Raw genomic sequence first — 21,289 nt, 5'->3', positions numbered from 1 at the left:
ATGAAAAATGCTGGTGTGGGTTGACTGCCATGACTGTTCCCTTTCGGTGGAGGCACAGACCACTGTTGGAGTCCTGTGGCAATGACACCACCCTGCAATCCTCAAATTTGCGCACTGCAATAGCCAGCACAGCCACCAAGCGCAAAGAGAGTCTCAACACACAGCTGCAGAGCGACTTTACCAACCAGCGCCAATTTTGCCCACATGAAACGGTTATACTCAGCAGGCAGTGGAGAAGCAGAAAGGTACCGTGGCACTGCTGCAGTAAGCTGTCCTACCCTCCTTGCAGGTAGAGCACGATAGCAAAGAGTGTGGATGTCTCTATAGCTCCCCACCACCGTACAAGGAAGCCTAGGTGCACATAAAAGCAAAGCCGTAACTCTTGTCACTGCCCATACACACAAGTCATAGCAAAGACACCTTCTGGGGGACAAAAAGTTGAGGCTTTGATAAGAACAATCACGTGCAAGGCCCACTGAGAACTTTGAGCACTGGGAAGTTGCTACTATGTACGCTCTACCTGTTTGCAGCTATACTGGTAAGATAAGAACAGAGTGACAGGTGAGGATAAAAGCAGTAAAAAGGGAAGGCTTAAGGACAGGTAAAACTGGAGTCTACACATTGATTTTTCACAATGAATGAATCAAAATTACTTTGAAATATACCTAGAAATAAAACCCTTAAGCACCTTTCAATAGTACAAAAAGAGAAAAAAGCCTGTCTTGTTGGTGAAAAGTTATTTAGTGTGGCAGTGTCACCTTCAGTCCTTCTCTTGATCTTGCCAGACTGGTGATTCCTGTAGAGAAACAGGTCTTCAGAAGTACGTGCACAGCAGTAATTTCTTTTAGCCCTGTCTATAGTGTTTCTTGTCTAAATATCTGTAGGACAAATTAATAAAGCATATGCCTGCTGGGGCTCGGGCTAGGCTGTGGGTATTTTTCAGAAGGGATGGCTCCACCTATCAGGCTATGCAATCCACCTCCATCCACTGCTGTGATGCTTTCTTGCTCTGAACAAAGCCTCTGCCCCAGCTTACACATACAAAAGGCTGACGTGTTTTCTGCCTACAGAGAGGGACCCAGCTCTCAAAACGAAGCACCTGCTGGAGAGGGGATGCTGAGAGAAGGGTCAGCAGGGCTTGAATTGTCCTTGCAGTGCCAGTGGGTCTGTCACCGTTCGGCCGGGGCTTTGTGTCGGTCCCAGCTCCCAAAGGGGCACACCTAAGGGCAGTGCTGCTTTGAGAGGGCTAGGAGGTGTGGAGGGGAGGGGAACTCACCAAGAAACCAAGCAGCCCTTTGATTTCTTTAGGGTTACAGCCACACAGTTATTTTCTAAGGAAAATAACCTGACTCTGTTGATCAAGTAGATGGCACTATGATATCAAAGCTAATGAGGAAAGACAAGCAAATGAGCGAGGCACAGATAAAAGGACAGGAAGATGAATCTTCATTATTGTTATGTTTCAATGTAAAATAGGGGGGGTGTAGAAATTACCAAAGATGAAATATTTTCTGTGGTGTTCTTTGAGAACCTTCCGTCTTAGCAATTTACAAATCAGGATGGGAACTGAGCCTAAAAAAGACTATCACTAGCAATAGGAGAGATTTTCCTTCTAGGTCCCTATTTTGAGTGATTATAGATTTGCAGCTTTGTACTAAAACTTCATGTTTCCAGACAGTATTTTTACAGCTGAACTGGAACCTTTTTTTTTCTCTCTTTTTGTGTATGTGCATGTATATGAAAGAACGAATGAAAGAATGAACAGGAAAGAAGACTATTCAGTGATTTCTGTTTTGTGATGGGGAAGTTGCTTTGGAGTAACAAATACAAAAGTCTTAAAAAAAAATCACCTTGTAGACAGAGGTCCAGTGAAATTAATCTGGCAAGTGAATCCTAATATACATTACAGGGAGCATGGTTAAAACCAAAACTAACAGCTCAGGGAAACAATTTATTCAGAAAAAAAACAGGGTGCAAACTTGACATCTTCCTATACATGATAGTGAATATTATGACTAAAAATTAATTTTTCATATATACAGAGTATCAGTCTTTTTAAAGCAATAGGTTACTGAAGTGAATTCACCACTACAAAAAAGGATTCACAAGGTATTTAGCTTCTTTGGGACAAGAGCCTCTGTCTTTATCCATATTGAGGTGGAAAGTAACATAACCCAATAAACCTAATTCTGAAATACACAATTTGTTCCTTTTAGTTAGATGATGTAGTCTTTTGCTGATATGAGGCGTTCATCAGTGCGTAAAATGCAAATATGTGTGTGTGAGTAGGCTGCACATAGACATCCTCTCCCAAATCCAGCTGTGCCAGTGAAAGAGGTTACTACTGACTCCAACGACTCGGCACCCTCCTCCAGCTGCAGACTGACAGCGCAAAGATCTGCAGAAGGAGTTTTTCATGCTCCTTAACTTGCTTCAGCTGAAAAGCAGCCTAACTTAGCCCAGTGTCCCTAAAATGCCTCAGCTAGCCTTACTTGGCTTGGTCTGAACTAGGGAGCACTGATGTGAGCTGATCCATTGGCACATCAGTGAGGTGGTGACGGCTGAACGAGTGAGCACTGGCAAGCAAGTGCAGGCAGTGACCTGTTCCACTGAGGCAGCCAGACCCAGAGGACAGCTGTCTGTGACTGCTGGCCTTTTGCACACAGGTAGCAGCAAAACAGAGGCTAGCAAGAATTGATTCCTTCAGATTAATGGTCTTACAAGCCACAGAGACAGAAGTTATATTACAGCAAAATTTAATGATAATGATGTGATCACCAGTCAAGAGCAAATGTACTGAAATAGCACAAAGTGGTAGTAATGAAATTCTTCAAAGCCTTATTAGCTGAAAAGATGAAAAAGACTTTCATTCAGGAGAGAAGGAAACTTTTTTTAAAAAAAATATAATGTAATGTTTTCTGCATTTAATTTGCACAGCATTTTCATTGGCAAAATGATTTTTTATATATGTGTGTGTAGATACATATATTAAAAAAGATATAAAATAAATGTAAATGTACACTGCAGAATACAAACTTTTAAAGTAAGGATGTCCTTCAGGCTTAGGTGATTATACTGCTGCTGAGTTTTTGCTATACTCCAGTGACATTCCGCTGGAATGAGCTTCATCCTGGTGCAGAGGGCAAGCATAAAACCTAAGTACCATGTAAGTCCTACTTAAGTCTTAGGGACCTGGTTCTAATTCCATTGAAATAAATAGCAATATTTTCATTGTCTTTCAGTGGGAGCTGTTTCAAGGTCAATCAGTCCTGTACATGCCTTTTGCTGGCCCAGTTGGAATGATACTTCAAGGAGCTGGATGTAAAATGCTTGGGAATAAAAAGAGGTGAAATAATACCTTGGCAGTAAAAGCCTTGCTAATTCTGGAGAATTTGCTTAAGGCAGATACTGGAGCCAAAACATGAATTTGTTTCCAAGATTCAAGAATGTTAGGTAAATTTATTCAAACCAGGAAGCTGGTCTTGAGGAGTACTGTGCATATTTCTGTCATAATCTCTGTAATGCATAATATTGAGAAATACATTCAAACCTATTTAGAGCTTTATTATTATTATTGTTGTTGTTGTTGTTATTTCTGCAGTAATAAGAGAATTTTGGATACCACAGAGTACTAAAACATCATGTTCTCTGCTCTGGCAGTATTAACAGGGTTTCTGTGTGTTTTTCTGCTGTATCATTCACACTTGCTAGGTAACACGATGGTATCTGTTTATGCATCTAAAAAGTGTCTGCACAGAAACTCGTTTATATTTCATAAATTCCAAGTGTTTCACAGCTGATTTCCTATTACAAATGAGAAAGCTTTAGATAAGACCACAGTCACAACACAAGGTAATGGAGAACTATGTGCTCAGACTTTGTGCATCTCCCAGGGACTCCCGGCCACAGCAGTGTATTTCACTTCTCAGCTTGTATAGGGAAATAAATATACATTGGACTCCTTCTAGAATAACCTTACACCCAAATGCCAACTTTGCAAGTGTAAAAATACTCTGTGTGCGCTCAGTAAGTGACTTTCAAAGGCTCTGACCTTCCATAAATGAAATCCAAGTTCCTTAGAACTAGGCAGAGGTGCAAGGCTAGTCCTATGGTACATTTGTTTTTAACCATGCCTGTTCCAGCAGCAGGCCTATTCAAAGAAAGCACAGAATAGATTTTTTTATAATAAAAAAAATTATTTTTGATTATTCCACATGAAAAAACAGATTATTTGCCCCCTTGACAAACTTTAAAAAATTGAGAATATCAAACAGAAACCATACATGAAGAATTTCACCCTAACACGTCCAGCTGAGGAGGTTACCCCTGAAAACCTTGCGTTTGGTGGAATCAGTGAAGAAACACGTAAACTCCTCTGGTAAAATACTAACTGCTATTTTGCAGCTTCTGCAGAGGTGGGTAATGGGCCTGCAAAATAGTCTCTCTGGTCTCCTGGAGATAAGTCTGTTCTGACAAATACAGCAAGGTGTGGCACAAATCTGAGAAGACTATAGCTTTTGTTTTTCTTTTTTTTTTCCCCTCCTCGGAGCCTTCATTGTAATGGAAAATCCACCTGCTAGAACACAGCTCCCTCCAAGATCCAGAGCAGCAAATAACACATTTCAAAGTGCACGGGGGAACAGTGACTGAGGCTGCCATGAAAATCTCCCACTCTGGTGTAAAATAATGCTGGGTCCTTACTGCACAGGCAGACAGACAATCCTGATGTTTTTGAAACCTGATCTATGAATCAGTAGAAGGGACAAATAAATGGAAGAAGCTATACGCTGTTTAAATCTGATGGAAGAGATTGACTTAGCCTTTCTGCTGCAAATAAATAATTCCCAATAACATTTAAAATACTATATAAAATAATCAGGGTAGCATGGATTTATCCCGCAGAAATCTTTCAGGGTAATTCAAATCAGAGTTAAGATTCAAAGCTAATATAGACCACCATTAGAGGTGAATACACACAATGATTTGTATGGGATTTAAGAGTGGTGACAGCAACAAAACTTGTTCTGCCTCAGTTTCTCCATCAATCGAATGCAAATAGTGGTATCTGCCCCTTTTCAGGAATTTTTGAAAGATCTACAAATAAGAAGCACTACTCCAAGAACTACCACTGTATCGACTGATGAAATTAATATAAAATCCTCCTCAAGGATCAATGAAAAGAGAATTCAAAAGAATCAGATCACATGTTGGGGTAATAAGCTTTAATACCAGCATAACCTGAATACAGATGAGAATCTAAGTATCACCAGGGTGCAATATAAAAATGTATCTACCATTGGGAACCCATGCAAATACCCTGCCCTAAGTGCTGCAGACACGGACTGGTTTGGGTGACATCAAACTGTGTGTGCCAAGAACTAAACGCTTCCCTCCCTAGGGAAGTTGTTATCCTCAGGTAAGGTTTGCATCCACACTTTTGTCAGTGCGGGTGGCCTGAAAACACCTCATTGTGGGTACAGCTGGGGTACCACCTGCCCAGGCTCACCCATCACCTCAGGTGTTGGGGCTTTTTAAGTTGCTTTCGAACGCGTCGGAGCCCTCCTGTGAGGCTAGGCCTGGGCCTGCAGCCTCCTCCTTCTGCTGAGGTGCTGACCCCGGCCTCAGCAGGGGATGCAGCCACCTCCCGGGGCTCGCAGGGGAAAGGCGGCAGCGCCCTTGCCCAGCACCAGTCACCTCCTCAGGAAGAACCCCCTTCACCCACCCACTTTCCCAACCGAGACCCTGCGCGCCGGTGCCGCCATTTTGCGCCACGGCGACTAATGGTCGTGTCGGCCCTCAGGCGGCAGCCGCGGCCGGGCGTGAGGCAGTGGCTCTCCCTCCTCGCCGGTGAGGCAGGAGGGGGATACAGGGGCTACCTCCGGGCGGCCGGCAGCACCTCTCACCGCCGTGTGAGCCTTCCCGGCGGGGGCAGGCGGGGCAGGAGGCCGGCGCGGCGCGGCGCTGAGCGGCGCAGGCCCAGCGGCCGCAGGAAGGGGAGGGAAGGCGGCGGCCGCCATCATGCGCGCGGCGCCGGCGCTGGTGCGGCTGCTGGCGGCGGCGGCGGCGGGGGGGTGGGGGCGGCCGCCGCGTCGCTGCCTCGGCGCCATGGCCCGCTACGGCACGGAGCAGCGGGGGCGGCCCAACTCTCCCGATTACCGCCTCTACTTTAGTAAGTAGCAGCCCCTGGGCTCGATAAATCCCTTCCTTCCCCGCCTCGCCGCGTGCACGGTGGGAGAGGCGGCGGCTCCCCGGTCCCGCTGAGGCCGTTCGGGCTGGCTGAGGCGTCGCACCTGGGCGCTCCCCCTCTCCAGCCTCAGTGGGGGCGGTTTTTGTGGAGAGTGAGGGGATTTCCTGGCAGATCCGCGTTTGGAGGGGAATCTGGGCCTGCCCAGTCCTGGGCACTGGTATGCGCAGCCGTGCGCTTCCCCAGCCCGGCATAGGCCCCTGGGGGGCGAAGAGGGGCTGGGGGCGCTGGGAGCGTAGCGCTGCCGTGGTGCGGTGTGTGGCAGCCTGGGCACAAAGGCCACGGAGCGCTCCGTGACCCTGGGAGCCATGCCTCGCCTCGCCTCGCCTCACCTCACCTCTGAGGTGTGACAGCCCAGCGGGAGCACGATGGCCTGTCCCTGTGACCAGGCCAGCCCTCCCTCCAGAAGCGTCACCTCGGGGGGAGGGGAGGCTGGCACGCAAACCGCGGGGCTCCAGCCCCGAGGGGCCGGCGGGGCCAGCAGCAGCGAGTGGCACCCGGAGGGCCTGGGCAGCACGCCAGGAGGCCTGAGCGCCCGGCGGGAGCCGGTGGTGTGCGGTCTCGGTGTCACGCGTTTCGGTAACCATGTTGCCTATTTGTATGCTGCTTCTCCAGCGGTGGTTTTCGATGTTTTTTTGGTCCAGTGACTTACAGGCGGTAATTCTGACGTCCACCGGTGCGAGAGAAGCAGAGGCGTCATGTGCTGCGTCGGCAGTACCCTGCCAGAGCTCCCTTGTGCTTGGTCCTCAGGGAGAACTCAGCTGAAGTCACTGGGAATAAGCAGCCTACCACTAAACTTTGTGTTATTTGGGAGGAGTGTCGGGGGGGGCTTCCAGGAGCTGCAAAAACAACTGCCAGTTACTGTTCTTGGCTGAGGTGGTCAAAGTACAGTCCAAAGCTAAATGGTGTCCCTTGTGTGTTTTTCCCATTACTGTGAATAGGGATGCTAGCAGAGGAGAAATTCCTTGGGATTTGTGTTAGCACATTATATTGTTGATGTTTCTGTTTTGATGCAGTTATTGGGCTTTTAGTACGTTGAAAAAATTGAGTAATTTGAAAAGCTGAAGCGTCTGCTTCAGTGAAATTTATTTCTTTCTGCAGTGGGAGCAGGGCTGAGGTGCAGATTGGGCTCCTATTAAGTCAAATGTAATTTTCTTCTGGTTTCCAGGCATGACGTTTCATGTCTAGGGCCTGAGTAATTGCCCCATCCTTGTCTTATTCGTTTGATCAGACTTTGGCCTGCTATGATGGGGGATTTTCTCTTTGTGGTCATGAAACTCAGTTTATTAGAAATACAGTGAAGTCACAAAGGCAGCATTGCTAGAAACCCAGGTGAATTCACTGGTCATTCATGGAAATGAGGTTCCCTTGTTATTTTTCTCTCCCTTAATGGTTGTGTATTGCTGGGGAGAAAGAAAAAAGGGAATGAAAAGATCTCATCTTTACATGGTTTCAGCTTTTATTACCAGGTAGTCAGAAGAGAAGTGTGGTATTGAATACTAAAGCAATAATTTTGATTCTAATGAAAACTTGTGAAACAATGAAATTCCTTGTCTTATGTGTAGGTTATTTTTTAGTCCTTGGAATTAAACTTCAGCAAAAGCTTAACTGATGCGTAATTGTGGCATATCATAAATTTCTGCAATGCATAATGGTTAGCAATACCAACATCTTATGGCATATCTTTAGATTGGTAATGCTACTTTTTTGTTTTGGTTTTTTTTTTTAGAGAATGCAGATGGCAAATATATTTCCCCATTTCATGACATTCCACTGTTTGCTGGATCTAAAGAGGTATGTATTTATGGCTTGAAACACAATTAACTTCAAAATCATAAGCTTTGTTGGTATCTTTTAGGTGAAAATGCCATTTTAAAAATTTTTATTTTTTTAGCAGTTAACAGACAAATGTATAGCACCAGAAAGGACCACTGGAACCCAGGCAGATTACTTATGTAATACAGACACAATAACTCCTCCACCGAGTTTTCTCTGCTGAGTTCAGTAACTTGCAGTGAAACATAATGATTACTGTGTAGACAAGCCTAGATGTCTCTTTAGGTCTCCAAGTGATTGAGGGGGGGGGAAACCATCACTGTGTCTTGTGTTAATTCTCCTCTGTGTTTAAGGCTTGCATTTTTGTGTGCTTGAATTAATTGTCCACTATTACTCTTTTTAAATTGGCATTTTTCTACATCTGCAATTAAAAGTGTACATTTCCTTGCAGTAGGAGATGTACAGCATGCGCTTACATAACTAACACTGTACTACTGTAATTCCCAAAAGGAGCATTATAATTGGAAGCCAACAATAATGCCCAAGAGAGAAGTGGTAATCGCACCTTTGGAGAATTACAAGGCACGAGGTGCAGCTGAGCACTTTCACGTCTTGTTAGCCACACTCCCTGGAGTTTCATTATAGCAATAATGAAATGCCTGTTTTATGTGTCACCGGTGGGAGCTACTAGTCTTGGTTTAGACTTCGGTTTGCTTATTATGGTACGCTTGTTACACAAACCAGTTGGGATGGTTTTGACCGCTTTCTTGATTTGTTGCTGGGTCTCTATGGAGGATATGAATGGTGAGAAAGGTCAGCAGTTGTAACATGCTCAGATTGAGACTTCTGAACTAATGAAATAATCTCCTGAATTATTTAAACTGAGAGATTAAAAATATGCATGAAACCATTTGGATCAGCAGATGCCAAGCATGCTAGTCAGTGAAAGGTAAGTTTCATTCAGAAAGTCATTTCTAAGTTGCTATGTTCAGTGAGTGCTATTGCTGGGAAAGCAATAGGCATTTTCATCACGTGTTCCCTGGGGGCATTGCTGTCCCTTCATCTAGAGTTTGAGGTTTGGATGGGTAGATTATAGTGCAATGATACCCGATCAGAATGGAGAGGTTTTCATTTTGGTGTGTAACCAAGGAAAGAACATTCCACAGGATATAGGGACCTGAGGGGGGAGCAAGAAAGGGAGTAATTGTGAAGATCCCTGTTAATTTTGCCACCTTTGTAACAGAAGGATGTAAGGAGTTGTATGTTATATTCTTTTCCTCCCCTGGTTTAAGTAAGTTTGGTGGACTTCATTTTACGATGGGTATCTCCAGCCTTATTTTACATGCTGGTTTTGTTTATTTTGTTTTTTCTCTCTTTCAACCGAACAGAAGGATAAATCTGTGTTTTTAATCAGTTGAAGACAGGTAATTTAGATTGGTGGTTAAGTTTTTTAGTAGCTGGGAGAAAGTGTATGTGTCCTTGTACATTTTTATCTTCCTCTGTTAACATCTGGAAGGTTATAACTTCACAATGAAACAAAACTGAGTACTTAACTTTTAAAAGCTATAGTTTAGGCCTTTAAGCTCACAAAGGAATGTTTCGATTGCATTGGAAACTAGTGTTGTCTGTATCTATGTGAATACAGTATTGCTCTTTAATGTTCTTAATGCAGTTTTGTACTACTTTTTTTCCCTATAGGATAAAGAGATTCCTGCAAAGAGGTCAAAGACTACTGGAACTGAGGTACTGCTGCAGTGTTGCGTGGGTTTTGTTGTTTTTTTTTTTTAAACTATTCCCTCTCCTTTCCAACATCACTTTGCTATTCTGCAAAGTGAACTTGCTCTCACTGAATATAGTTGACATATCTTCAAATGCAAGCCTTTTAGGAGGAGAATGCTTAAAGGGATTTAATATTCTCCTCTTTGAATGGGCCAGAAATGTCAACATCCTTTTATTCATCAAGATGTTCTCAAAGGCAAATGCTTTTATACAACTCTTTGAAAGGTTTGTTATGACGATTGCAGCATAGGTAAGTTACCTTTTTTGCTGTTGCATTCAGAAACATTTGCAATAAAACCTCTGTTAATGAAATATTCATTATGCTCTGACTGTGGGTAATCTTCAGTATGTATACAGAACTTCAGAAATCCTAGGTATGTTACGGCAGAAATTAGACTTGGTATGTGCTCTTTAGAACTGAGAATATGTTGTTTTCTGTACTCGTCTGGGAAGCAGAGAGACAAAAGTCACATCTGCTAATGGTTCAGCATTAACCAGGACTGAAGTTAAGCCTAACAGAAGCCCATAAAACCATGGCAGATCTGCTCAGGCTTTTTCTGTGAAGCAAGCTTTGTTTATACGAGTGTCTTTCCTGAGATCTATCATTTTTTGCAGTGCTTTCTCTGGCATAGGAGCACTTAAAATGTAGTAGAAGAAAATGAAAGAAAAAAATGAAACAAAACCATGCTTTAAGACCACGTTATATGTTTCCCAATCTTTCCTTCTCATATGTTTGGCCTGTCATACTGCAAAACTGTAACTCCCTATCTCATGTGAAAGAAATGTTCTGTCTGGGTTCTCGTAGTTTTTGCAACTAGTGTGTGGTGCACTGTTGGTTCTGTACAGCAGTCCCCATGCAATCCTGCACTATGTATTTCCTCTCCCTTTGCCCTGTGATTCATTCAGGCTACAATGCCTAGGTAATGTTTTTTAGATTTCCTATTGCTTGATGCCCATTTAAGGACTATTTAGCAGATGTAGAATCATGCCTGAAAAGTGAATTGTTGAGGAGAAAAGAGTACATGCCAGTAGCCTTTCTCAAAAATCACTTGTCTTCCAACAAGAGCAGTAGTTGAGAATTCATGTTGCAAGTATTCTGTTTCTTGCCTGCTTATGAATGCTGTTGACAGTACCTACTGGTTGCAAAGATGCAAAGTCTGTTTAATGCAGCGTCTAGAACTGTTCGAAACTGCATTTGTCTGTGTAGTGGGAAGCATGACAGCTTGTTGAAAACCACGTTTCTGGTACCCTTTTTCTGATACCTGAATCAGCCTATGGAGCAATAAGGGGGGTGGGGGGGACTGCCAGCGACACTGAGAAGCTCCTGCTTTCTGGGCCAGTGTAGACTCCAGAGCTGCTCCACATAACGCTTCCTATGAGAGCACTCTGGACTGTGATTTAATAGAACTACAGAAAATAAGCAAAGGCAAATGTACGTTCCAGTCTTAGTGGGCTTCTGATGTCAGTAAGCAAATAAATGTGCAGGCTGTAGGCTTCCCAATATGCTTGGTCTTTACTTAGATGGTGAAATGTGAGAATGCAGATTATTTAGAAAACCCTTTTTCATCGTGATCTTTGGAATTTGGGGAGAAGAGAGAAAATAGAGGGGTCTTTATGTTCAGGAAAGCAGCTTCTTCTTACATTGCGCTCTTCAGCAGCTCTTCTCAACTTGGCGTGGTGAGAAATGTATCCTGTGTGTTCTTAAATATGGGGAAAGCATAGCTTAATCAGGGGCTAAAGGGAAAATGAGGAATTCAATGCCAGGTACTGATTTCTGAAGACCTCTGAAGCACTGTATTCCATACTGTTGTCTTAAGGATGCAAAGGTTACTATTGATACCTGGTGTTTAGTCAGTCCTAGCACAGAATTTGGCCAGAATTCAAAGGTGGTGGTTCCTCTTGCCCTGGAAACACAGTGGCATCTTTTAAACTCTGGCAGTTATTTGTTACTTTGGACAAGGGCAAGCTCTCTTAAGAGTGTGTGTTAAATTATATGGAGCTGGTATTCATCAGGTGGCAGCTTTGCTATGGAAAATGAAGATAATTCTGCGTGAGTCTTTTCAATCTGTCTAATGTACTTTAAATTTTTCTTGGCATTTCTGGTGCCAGAAGAGATGTCAAAAATAGAGGAGTTTCAGCTTTCAACATTGATGGGATAGGGGAATGCACACTGTACATGTCTGTTACCTGTTTTGCAGTCTCAGGTTTTACTTCTAAGGGAAAGACTGTGGTGTTTCTGTATGAACTGTGCTCTGTAGTGCAGCCATTTCTTGTAACATTTTAGCCCTTCCCAAATCTTAGTTGAATTTAGCTTTGCAGCCACTGTTTACAACTGATCTTTTTGCTTTCACAGATGTTTTTTGGCTGTTTGAAGACTAGAGAGAAGTTATTCTGAGGGAGAAACTGTACTGAAAGAAATCATATTCAGCTTCAGTCTCAAAATTATTACCAGCTTGCAACCTGAACCTCTGCTTTGTTCTAAGCATTGCGAGTGCTCTGAATCCACTCCTGCCCAAGTAAATCTCTATGAAAGGTATCAAAAGTTTCACATCTCTGTCTGAAAGAGTGGATGTCCCCACTGTGGTTACAGTCAAAACTGTCAGAGACTGATTGTTGAATATGGTCTTCCATATCTAGCAGGAAGAAGGTTTGAAGAGGTCACGGTTTTCAAGACAAATGTGACATGTTGCTTCCCTCCTGTAGTGAAAGGGTTTCTAATCTACTTGTCATTATATGTCTTTAGTTAAAGTTTTCACATGCCATCTCATTCAGAGGACCCAGGTGTTCTTGAATACAAATTTTTATTTCAGATGTTGGTCTTGGTAAGGAATCTGTCTAAGCATGTAGAGATTGGAGTCCTCTAACTTGTAGACACCCACAAGAGCATGTGAAAAAAAAATACAAAGAAACAAGACAGCTTTTGTTTTCTTGCCTCCTGTGGGTTGCAGAGTGCAGGAATGCCCTTGTGGACCTGAGTTGGATTGCTTCTGTCAGGCAAAAACTTCTGATAGATTAACTAGTCCGGTGAGACATGAGGGGTCATCAGAGTGGTCATGCAGTCTGAGTGGGCGATCTGATAGAGGGCCTCATCAGAGTTGTCTTATGATAAAGTCAGTATGTTTCATAAGAAAGGAAAAGGTATCATCATTTGCCAGCAGTAAAGGTGCAACCTTTGTACCAAATTTGTATTCTGTCTTAACTACAGCCTCTGTAACCTTCTTTGGTCACGTTAGACATTTCTTTGGTATATGTAACCTGGGCTGTGGTGTGTCTGTTATGTATGTTCAGGGATTTGTGTGTTGCAAACTTCAGATTTCAGCGAAGCTTTCATCCTGATGCTTGAACTTGCCCAGCCTTTTCCCATGGATGTGTCCAATAGCTGCAAGCCTTGCTTTGTGTTCTTGTGGGTTAACAAATACTGAGAACAGAAGTAATCTAGTAATCTTCATTCAGTGGTCCAGTTAAAATCTGGAGTAGAGTTGATTTACAGAGAAAGTTGTATCGGTGATTTGATCAAGCTTAACCTCAAATAAATGGTGCCTTAAACTTGAGAAAGTCAGTGTTCCGTTTCCATTCATGCAATGGTTGTATGCTGAGTAGTTCTGCAGGTGAGTGTGTCCAGTAACTAGTTTAGCAGAGAATATGGCTGACACCACTTTTGGGATACCTGTGTGTAAAAACTTACATTGTGTTCATGATTCCCTTTTCACTATAACATGAGGGAAGTACACTATGAAGAGGCTGTGGGCACTTTTTGCTGTGTGGCATGTTAATTTTTATTGGAAAAGTTCCATTGACTTCTCATTTAGATACAATGCATTTGGTTTCCAGATGTTGCTGGCGTCTGATTTGTTGTTTTCATTGGCAAATACCTTGTAGCAAGTGTTACATTGGAATGCTTATAACATGGGTACTCATTTTATAAGCAAGCCCCTCTCCATTTATTTCTGAGTCTTTCATGACAGTTGTTATTTTCCTTCTCCCTTTTTTCTTTTTAAATATCATTCTTTGTTCACACTGCTGCTGGACTGCACCTCATCTTTTTCATTCTCATTAGTCCTCAGGTGCATGCTGCCATGATGGCTGATGAGAATCCCTGCAAGATTGCAAATGAGCAGACAGAAAAGAAATAGAATGATAGCTGCTTTCTCTTTTCTCCGTCTTGTGAGTTCAGAGCTTTTTAGTGAAGAAGGGTCAGCAGCCCCCAAATGCTGCCACAGATGCTTTCAGATTATTTTTTTTTAAAAAGTACTCTGCTATAAAAATGACTGAAGTAATTGTAAGCTTTGCATATCTTTTCTCCCTGTCATGCAAGGGTGATGGTGAATATCAGTCAGGCCTTAAAAAGTTGTGATGTTTGTCATTTTATGAAATAATACTGAGTTTCTGTTCCGCTCTTGATCTTGTTTTGTCACTTTCCTCACTCTTCATTGGTTGCTTCACTTCAAGTTAGCTGAACCTTCAGAGTTAAGTTGCAAACCTTGGGCAAAAATCATGCCTATTCAAAACCCTCTCCTCAAATGGGCCAGCCAGGGATCTTGGGAAGACTGGGAAAGGAAGTAGCTGAACAAGAGAGGGAAAGTTAGCTAAGGAAGAATTGTTTCAGAGAGGGATGTATGGGAGTCCAGAAAGGCAGGTTGTAAAAATAGTGTCAGAAGTGTGTTTAATTTTTTTTTTCCTCCTGTGATACCAGGTTTGTAATAACAAATGCTGATCAAAATGAGTTCTCTTCTATAAGAATCTGTACAGCCAGAGGTACCAGTTATTTTTGGCCATCAGTCTTAGTGGAGAGAACACTGACTCACAGTTTACCCGGGTACAAGAGTCTGTGTTTTTCCTGGCTTTTCTCAGTACTTGCTGTACGAATATGTTGAAGTGTATTTGTGTATCTTCTCATCTTTCTTATTTCAAAAACCAAAACCTGTTCCTGTTCTTTATGTGAAAGAGAGACGTTTTCGCTTGTCGCAGCAAAAATGGTATCATGATGCATTAAAAAGGGTATTCAACTGAGTTACCAAGCAGTGTTAAAGAAAAAGCCCCAATAAAGCAAACACTTGTTTACATCCTGTATGAGTTCTCATGTAATGTACTTAGAGTGTTGTTCTCAGGAAATAAAAGATATCATTTAGACATACTGGTTGTTCCTTCTAATGTAATTTTCTGTTGATTTTCATATTCACTTTTAGGAATGAAGAAGTGCATTTTTGACTTCTCTGTGTTGAACAAATGGATTTTTTATATTTTTTTTCTCCACATCACCTCTTCAAGTTATAATAGAGCATAAGTACAAATGTCTGTCTTGTGTTCACATTAACCCAAAGTCAAACAAGCTGTGTAATACGCTGGGTTGGACATCTTCTGGGCTCTGTTAGGTCACTTCCCCTAGCACATGAGTTCTCCCTTTTTCTGAATCTAGCAAACTGTTTCCTCCTTTTTTCTTGCACTCTCCAGGAGACTGTCCTTCTGAAGAAACCATCAGCCAGCAGAGCTGGTGTGAGGCTAGCCTGTAGCAACTACTCCATCTGACCTGTTGTACAGTCTGCTACCATGGAGTGGAGTTCCCTGTGTGTTAGGTGCTTGCAGAGTTGGATTAAATCTGGACTACAGTGAGCAGCAATCTCAGGGGCGGACCAGTTGACTGCTGCCATATTAAGGCGGTTAAATGGTAAACTTTCCAAAGCAAAAACTTTCCTGAGAGATCTTTTTTCAGTCACTGGAGGGTGTCTCAAATGGTCTCTTGAAACAGTCTTGCCATTGCTTGAGGGGGTAGAAGTGTTCACTTAGGGCTTTGGTGAGGTAGAATTTTTGGTTTTACTAATTTAAAATAAAGATAAAAATATCAATTACCAAATGCATTCACTGTTCAAAACTAACCAGTGAATGGCATATGCAGATGGTAATCTGTGAAGACAGGTGGTGTCTGGCACTTGCTTTTCTTTTTGCAGCTGAGGCAGGGATGGTTTTGCAGCAAGGGATGGGGGAGAACATTCAAGTGGTCAGAAGGAATAGAGGTGCTTGGTCTGGGAGAATGAGTGGTGGAAAAATTCCTGGGTGATGTTAAGCAAGGAGGGAAACAAAGTAGGAAAGAGGAGGAAAAAAACCCTAAAAAAACAGGGCAGTATACTTCTTTTCTCTTTCTATCTGTCAGACTATCTAGTATGTGTTCTGTGTTCCACACCAGTGAATCTTGTCTCATCACTGTGAAAATGTGATTGCCCTATAAATAAAACTTTTTAAATGTAAGCACTGCATGAAGTTATTAATCTCTTGTAAATGCTTGTGGCAGCTTAGCATTAGAGAGAGTACTTTCGGGGATTTTTTTGCATACAAATTAATCTGTCAGGCTGTCACATTTAAGACTCTTGACAATTCACGTTTGACTGATACCACAAATTATGAAGGCCTGGTCTTAGAGCTGAGTTAAATCTAAGTTATTTTTTTGTTTTTGAGAGCAGCATTGTATTCATTTCAGTCCAGTTATTGTCCAGCCCTGAGAATGGTTTGGTGAAGACCTGGAATAACTCTTGACCAATTAAAGCTCAAAACCAAGATTTTGAGGCTGCTGAAGCCGTTGTATTGGACATGGTTGGGAAAATGTACAGTGACATCTAAACAACAAAAATACAGGATTGTGGTGGAGGGGAAGAAATCATATATAATTCCAGGAGTAGTTTGTAAGTTTTCTGCCTGTAGCTACCAGTCAGAGCAATTCTTTGACCTGCTTGGCAGTTCCCTAGGAGTTTCTTGTCAGCACTGGCTTTCATGCTGTGCAATTCTTTTCCAAGTGTTTCCCAGATATATGTGCAGACACTACTTGGCTCTCTTCCAACTCTTCCCTTCCCTACTGCTGCATGTATGTTGCTTTGTCCTGTCTGCTTCCTTAGTATTGACATATTTGAGCTCTCTTGGTGATTACTTCTCTGTTGCAACCTTTTTTATGTACAGAAGATGGACCTTATGAAACTGATCTAAAACATCTTTCTTTTTCTTTTTTCCCCCTCCTTGTTTTTTTTAATTATGACCTGATGGGGAAAAGTGATTCCATCTGACTTGCTACTGATTGCAGTATGGGCACAGTACGGATGGCAAATTTAATTTAAATTTACTGAGAATTTGGTGTCGGGATTGTGCATAGGTTGTGATCTTGTGGGAGAAATGCTGAGTGACCGTTGAGATTTTCCTTTGTTTTCTTGCTTTCCACATTTCAGGTTTGTTTGGGAGGAGAGTATCATAGAACTATTGGAATTAGTTTTAATCAGACTGTGGCATTGACCCTGGTAATTATATTTCTTTGCTGCAGCGGCAGGATACAAGGAGCAAAAATACAAATATTTCAGAGTCCGCTGGAGCTTTAATTGCAGTGTAGTTAAAGAGTCAGTGCAAGTCTTCAGTTGGTTTAACTTGTTGCAGTTTTTAATACCAGTATGAGGGTTTTTTGGCTATGGAGAGATGTCCCAGGCAATGTGATATTTTGGGGTTATTTTGGTAATCTAGGAGAAAATAGGCTGTAGGCATTGCTGGGTGGTTTGGTCTAGTTACTCCTTTTGATTAATACTCCTTGGTAGTGCTTAACTCTGACAGCTTCAGAAGAAACCTTACAGCAGTTACACAGAGTTTTTCTTTTTGGGAAATGTCACCTTAACCTTCTCAGTAAGAAGGGTGTAGATTACTTGCTTTTCTTCTGTAAGTATGAAAGTTTACATGTCTTAGGTTTATATCCACCCCTCCCTTTAAAGCAACTTCCACTTTGTTTCTAGTAGGAAGAAGGCTAATGCAGACATGAGGTGTCCATGTCCTCCTCCTGCCATTGGTTTTGGATTCATTTTGCCTCACTTCAGCCAGATTTGACTGAGAATCAGAAATGTCAGTGGTTCTTGCAATTGCATGGGTTGTTAAAATGAATGAGGCAAAAGAAGAGGGCCTGAAGAAACCCAAAACATTGTCCTTTCCAGTGCTTGAGGGAAGTTAATTCTGTCCTATAGAAATGTCTGATCCTTTTTGACTAGTAGACTGAACCACTGCCTTGTGGCAAACCATTTCATGGACTTCCTGAACATTTTGTGAAGCGTAATGTCAGTTTGGGAATAAAACCACATTGTGTGCATTTCCACTACTTGTAGTTGTTCATGTTCTTGAAGGAGTGGTGTGGGGAAAGGATGAACCAGGGAGGCTGAATATCATTATGCAGGACTAAACAAATTGTACTTAAAAGCAGCTGGAACAGAGAGATGTGATGTTTGTTGCTGCTGAATGAAGGATGGAATTTGTCTTGTGAAATACTAATTGCCAAGTGGATTTTATTTTCAGTTCTGTCATTGGTTTTTTTTTTGGTTTAGATCCTGTTTAATATGATTGTAGAAGTGCCTCGTTGGACAAATGCAAAAATGGAGGTAATTGAGAAAAATATCTTGATTATGTATTTTTGAAAGTTATGACAGTATGGTGACTTCCAATAGAATTTAATTAGAGTGTGGATTACACAAATTTTTCTCTGTTAAAAAAATAATTTGAAATCGTGCATACAGATGCTTTCCTTTGGATTATAAAAAGTATTGAGGTTCAGAGTTTGTTTCCCTTCTGTAGGTGAGCGCTGCTTGACAGCCGTCTGACTGCAGAGTGCAGCATACTGCAGCAGAGTACTAGAGTGCTGGCTTGCAGGACATGTCCAATATTTAGTCTTACTCTTGCTTGCTCATAGAGCATTCCACTTGGAGGATTTAATTCCTCTCATTTCTGCTGTGTAGTGTGCTAGGTCAAATCCTGATAAATGGAGTTGCAAATGAAAAAGCATTTTCTTGTGACAAAAAAATACTTGGGGACCTCACTGACTGCAATTATTTACTTCTGTAAGGAGATACTTTAAAAGTAGAGCCTAGTGGGTTCTTCCTCTGCAGTTACGATATAGAAGCTGAGTAATGCTTCATCTGTAGTACTGGTGAAACAACAGATCTCACCCGTGTATGTCCTATCTTCCTGAGCATTTGTATTAATTTTAGGGATGCTTCCCAGATGCTTTTAAGGAAGTTTGTGGTTGAGCTGTTAACTATTTTGATTTTAAAATTAACACTAAAGAACCTCCCTAGCCTGTTATTTCAGAATTTTTTCTCCTTTCCTCGGTACCGGAAAATCATTTGACTTGTATTTACCACCACAGTTGTTATTCTGCAAGCAGGATTGCCTTGGGTATTTACCTTGTATTTTAAGGTGACTATTTATTGTGGAAGCAGAGTTCTCTTTGGCAGTTTCCCTTTGATAATTCTGTTTGAACATAAAGTTCAGGTTGTTGTCCTTCCCCTTCTCTCAGCCCATTATGTCAAGGGTAGAAAAGTTTGCTGTCCTGTTAGTTTCAGTGATCACTGAGTTTTTACTTTTCTGGCTTGATAAAGGAGAGCAGATGTAGTTCTCTAATGTGTAACTTTTAATATACCTGAAATTTCCTGCATTAATCATTAAGGCAGTTGTCTTGCCTTGCCACTTTGTCCTGATGGCCCTTCAGTCCAGGCTGTGGCACAGTGCTGACACCAGGTCTTGTCTGGATCTCCATGCTGAGATTAAACTTTGCTTTAGGATGAATGTTTCCCACTGTTATATCCCCAGTGCCAGATCTGCTTAGCCGTTTGTTGGATTTCTGTTGTTCTTCCCTTGATTATACTGGAAGTGGTTTTCATGAGACTTTCGTCTGCTGTTGTCAGTTACTCCTGGTTTCCATCAAGAAAAAGCATTGCTGAACTCCACTTCTGTCAAAGTCCCAGGTGGCATAGTTGAGGTCTTCACTGTTATGACCAGAAGCAGGTAGAATCAAGTGTGAAACCAGAAATGTGTGAACCTTAATCTAAGTTCTTGGGGAGGGTTTACTTGTGGAATAAGAGCATGCTGTTGACAGTTTGGTGTGGTTCAAAAAGGTGCAGGTCCTTTGGGATGGCTTTGGTGGTTGTGCTTTAGGTAATTTACAAGGATGTGGTAAAATGAATATGGATTAAGGGCTGTGTGCATACACACGGAGGCTATGTACCACCTGAGCCAGTGTAACCAGTCGAGTCTGTAACAAATGTGATGACATTCAGATAAGTGTTTTTAAGCAGGAGCCAAGGTAACATGGGTTAGGTTGTGGTGTGGAGTGTCAAAAGGATGGTTACAGTGAATTAACTGATGTCTGGTAGGTAATTCATACGGCAGTGGTTTTGTATTTGAGGTTTTGGGGAGGATGATGACAATACTAAGTTGTTCAGCTTTAATTAGCTCACTCCTTCTGTGAGTGCTTCTTTGGGAATAAATATGCCTCTTTCTAATGCTAGCTTAACTTGTTCTAAATATGCATGAAGTTGGCATTTGGTGACTATGCAGAACTTGTGCTTACTAAAAAGCATTTGTATGCTGAGAGGTGTATGCAATAGGAGAGCAATAAACAGAGGTTGAGAAGATAAACATTTCCTCTGTTGCTGTCAAAGCCCCTGTTAGAAGAGCTTGTGCCACCATCTGCATGTCTGTTGAACTTGTACTGTAAAGTGCAAGAGCTTCTAACTGAAGTTCCTTTCAGTATTTATGTTTGACCATGACAGTCGCTTTACAAATTTATGACTTTCTCTTCTAGATTCATTTTTTCTTGCATACTTCACAGCATTATTTAAAACCTTAATAAGCTTCTTTTTGAACATGACCCTTGAGATTTAGAGTGAGGCCATTGTACTGTTAATACTTCTCAAACCATAAACACATGCTCCCCAATGGCTCTTTCTAACTGGTTGGGTACAGAATGAATTGCTTTCCATTTTACCATTCTCTTTCTCTCCCCCTCCACCCCTCCTTTCTGCTTAGATTGCCACTGAGGAGCCGTTGAATCCCATTAAACAAGATATAAAGAAAGGCAAGCTTCGATATGTGGCAAATATCTTTCCTCACAAGGGTTATATATGGAATTATGGTGCCCTCCCACAGGTAACGTTTTTGTTATAATGGTGGAAGTTTTCTGTCTTCGGTGTAAATTGCCTTGTAAATCTTGGATACTGCCTGAATGCAAATCAGTTGCAAGAGGGGTGTTTCTCTGATACATTTGTAAATTAGGATTTTTTTATGTTGAGCTTTATTGTGTCTATAAATTTTGATCAGAATTTGAGCATGGGTGTAAACACGTGCTGTGTTTCAGGAAGGAGTTAAATGATCAAGAAATCTCGAATCTTTAGTCTGCGTCTCTCTGCTGTAGTGACAGAATTAAAGTGTCATGGTCTGCCATTCAAGAATACTTGGTCAAGTAGCCATTTTCTGCTTAAACAAGGCATTTAAAAAAACCAACAACCTAATTCAGGATTTTCATGTATTGCAGCATAAATTTTAACTGGGAATTTTAATATCTGTAACAAAGAGGAACACAAGGGCTGTTCTTTTTTAGATTAAACCTCAACTGTCTTAGTTAACTTTTCTCTAAACTGTGAGACTTCACTGATCTTGACACATTCAAAACTTTGAGCCCTGAAAAAGCCCAACTAATGGCTG

At 41.9% G+C, this 21,289-nt stretch overlaps 1 protein-coding gene across 1 annotated transcript in view; it reads left to right on the top strand.

Annotated features, from left to right (window-relative positions):
• Positions 1-5,765: 5,765 nt before the first annotated feature.
• PPA2 (inorganic pyrophosphatase 2) overlaps positions 5,766-21,289 on the top strand; it is a 36,380-nt gene continuing 20,856 nt past the window's right edge. Inside the window, 6 exon segments of the mRNA XM_037380499.1 lie at positions 5,766-6,002; positions 6,004-6,169; positions 7,974-8,038; positions 9,719-9,763; positions 18,136-18,189; positions 20,615-20,734. Of these exon segments, the coding sequence (XP_037236396.1) occupies positions 5,781-6,002; positions 6,004-6,169; positions 7,974-8,038; positions 9,719-9,763; positions 18,136-18,189; positions 20,615-20,734 (672 nt within the window). The 5' untranslated portion in view covers positions 5,766-5,780.

Source organism: Falco rusticolus, chromosome 1 (assembly GCF_015220075.1).
Source record: "Falco rusticolus isolate bFalRus1 chromosome 1, bFalRus1.pri, whole genome shotgun sequence".
Classification (NCBI taxonomy): Eukaryota; Metazoa; Chordata; class Aves; order Falconiformes; family Falconidae; genus Falco; species Falco rusticolus.
Note: the sequence above shows the minus strand (reverse complement) of the source record. Positions and strands in the feature narration are given on the sequence as shown.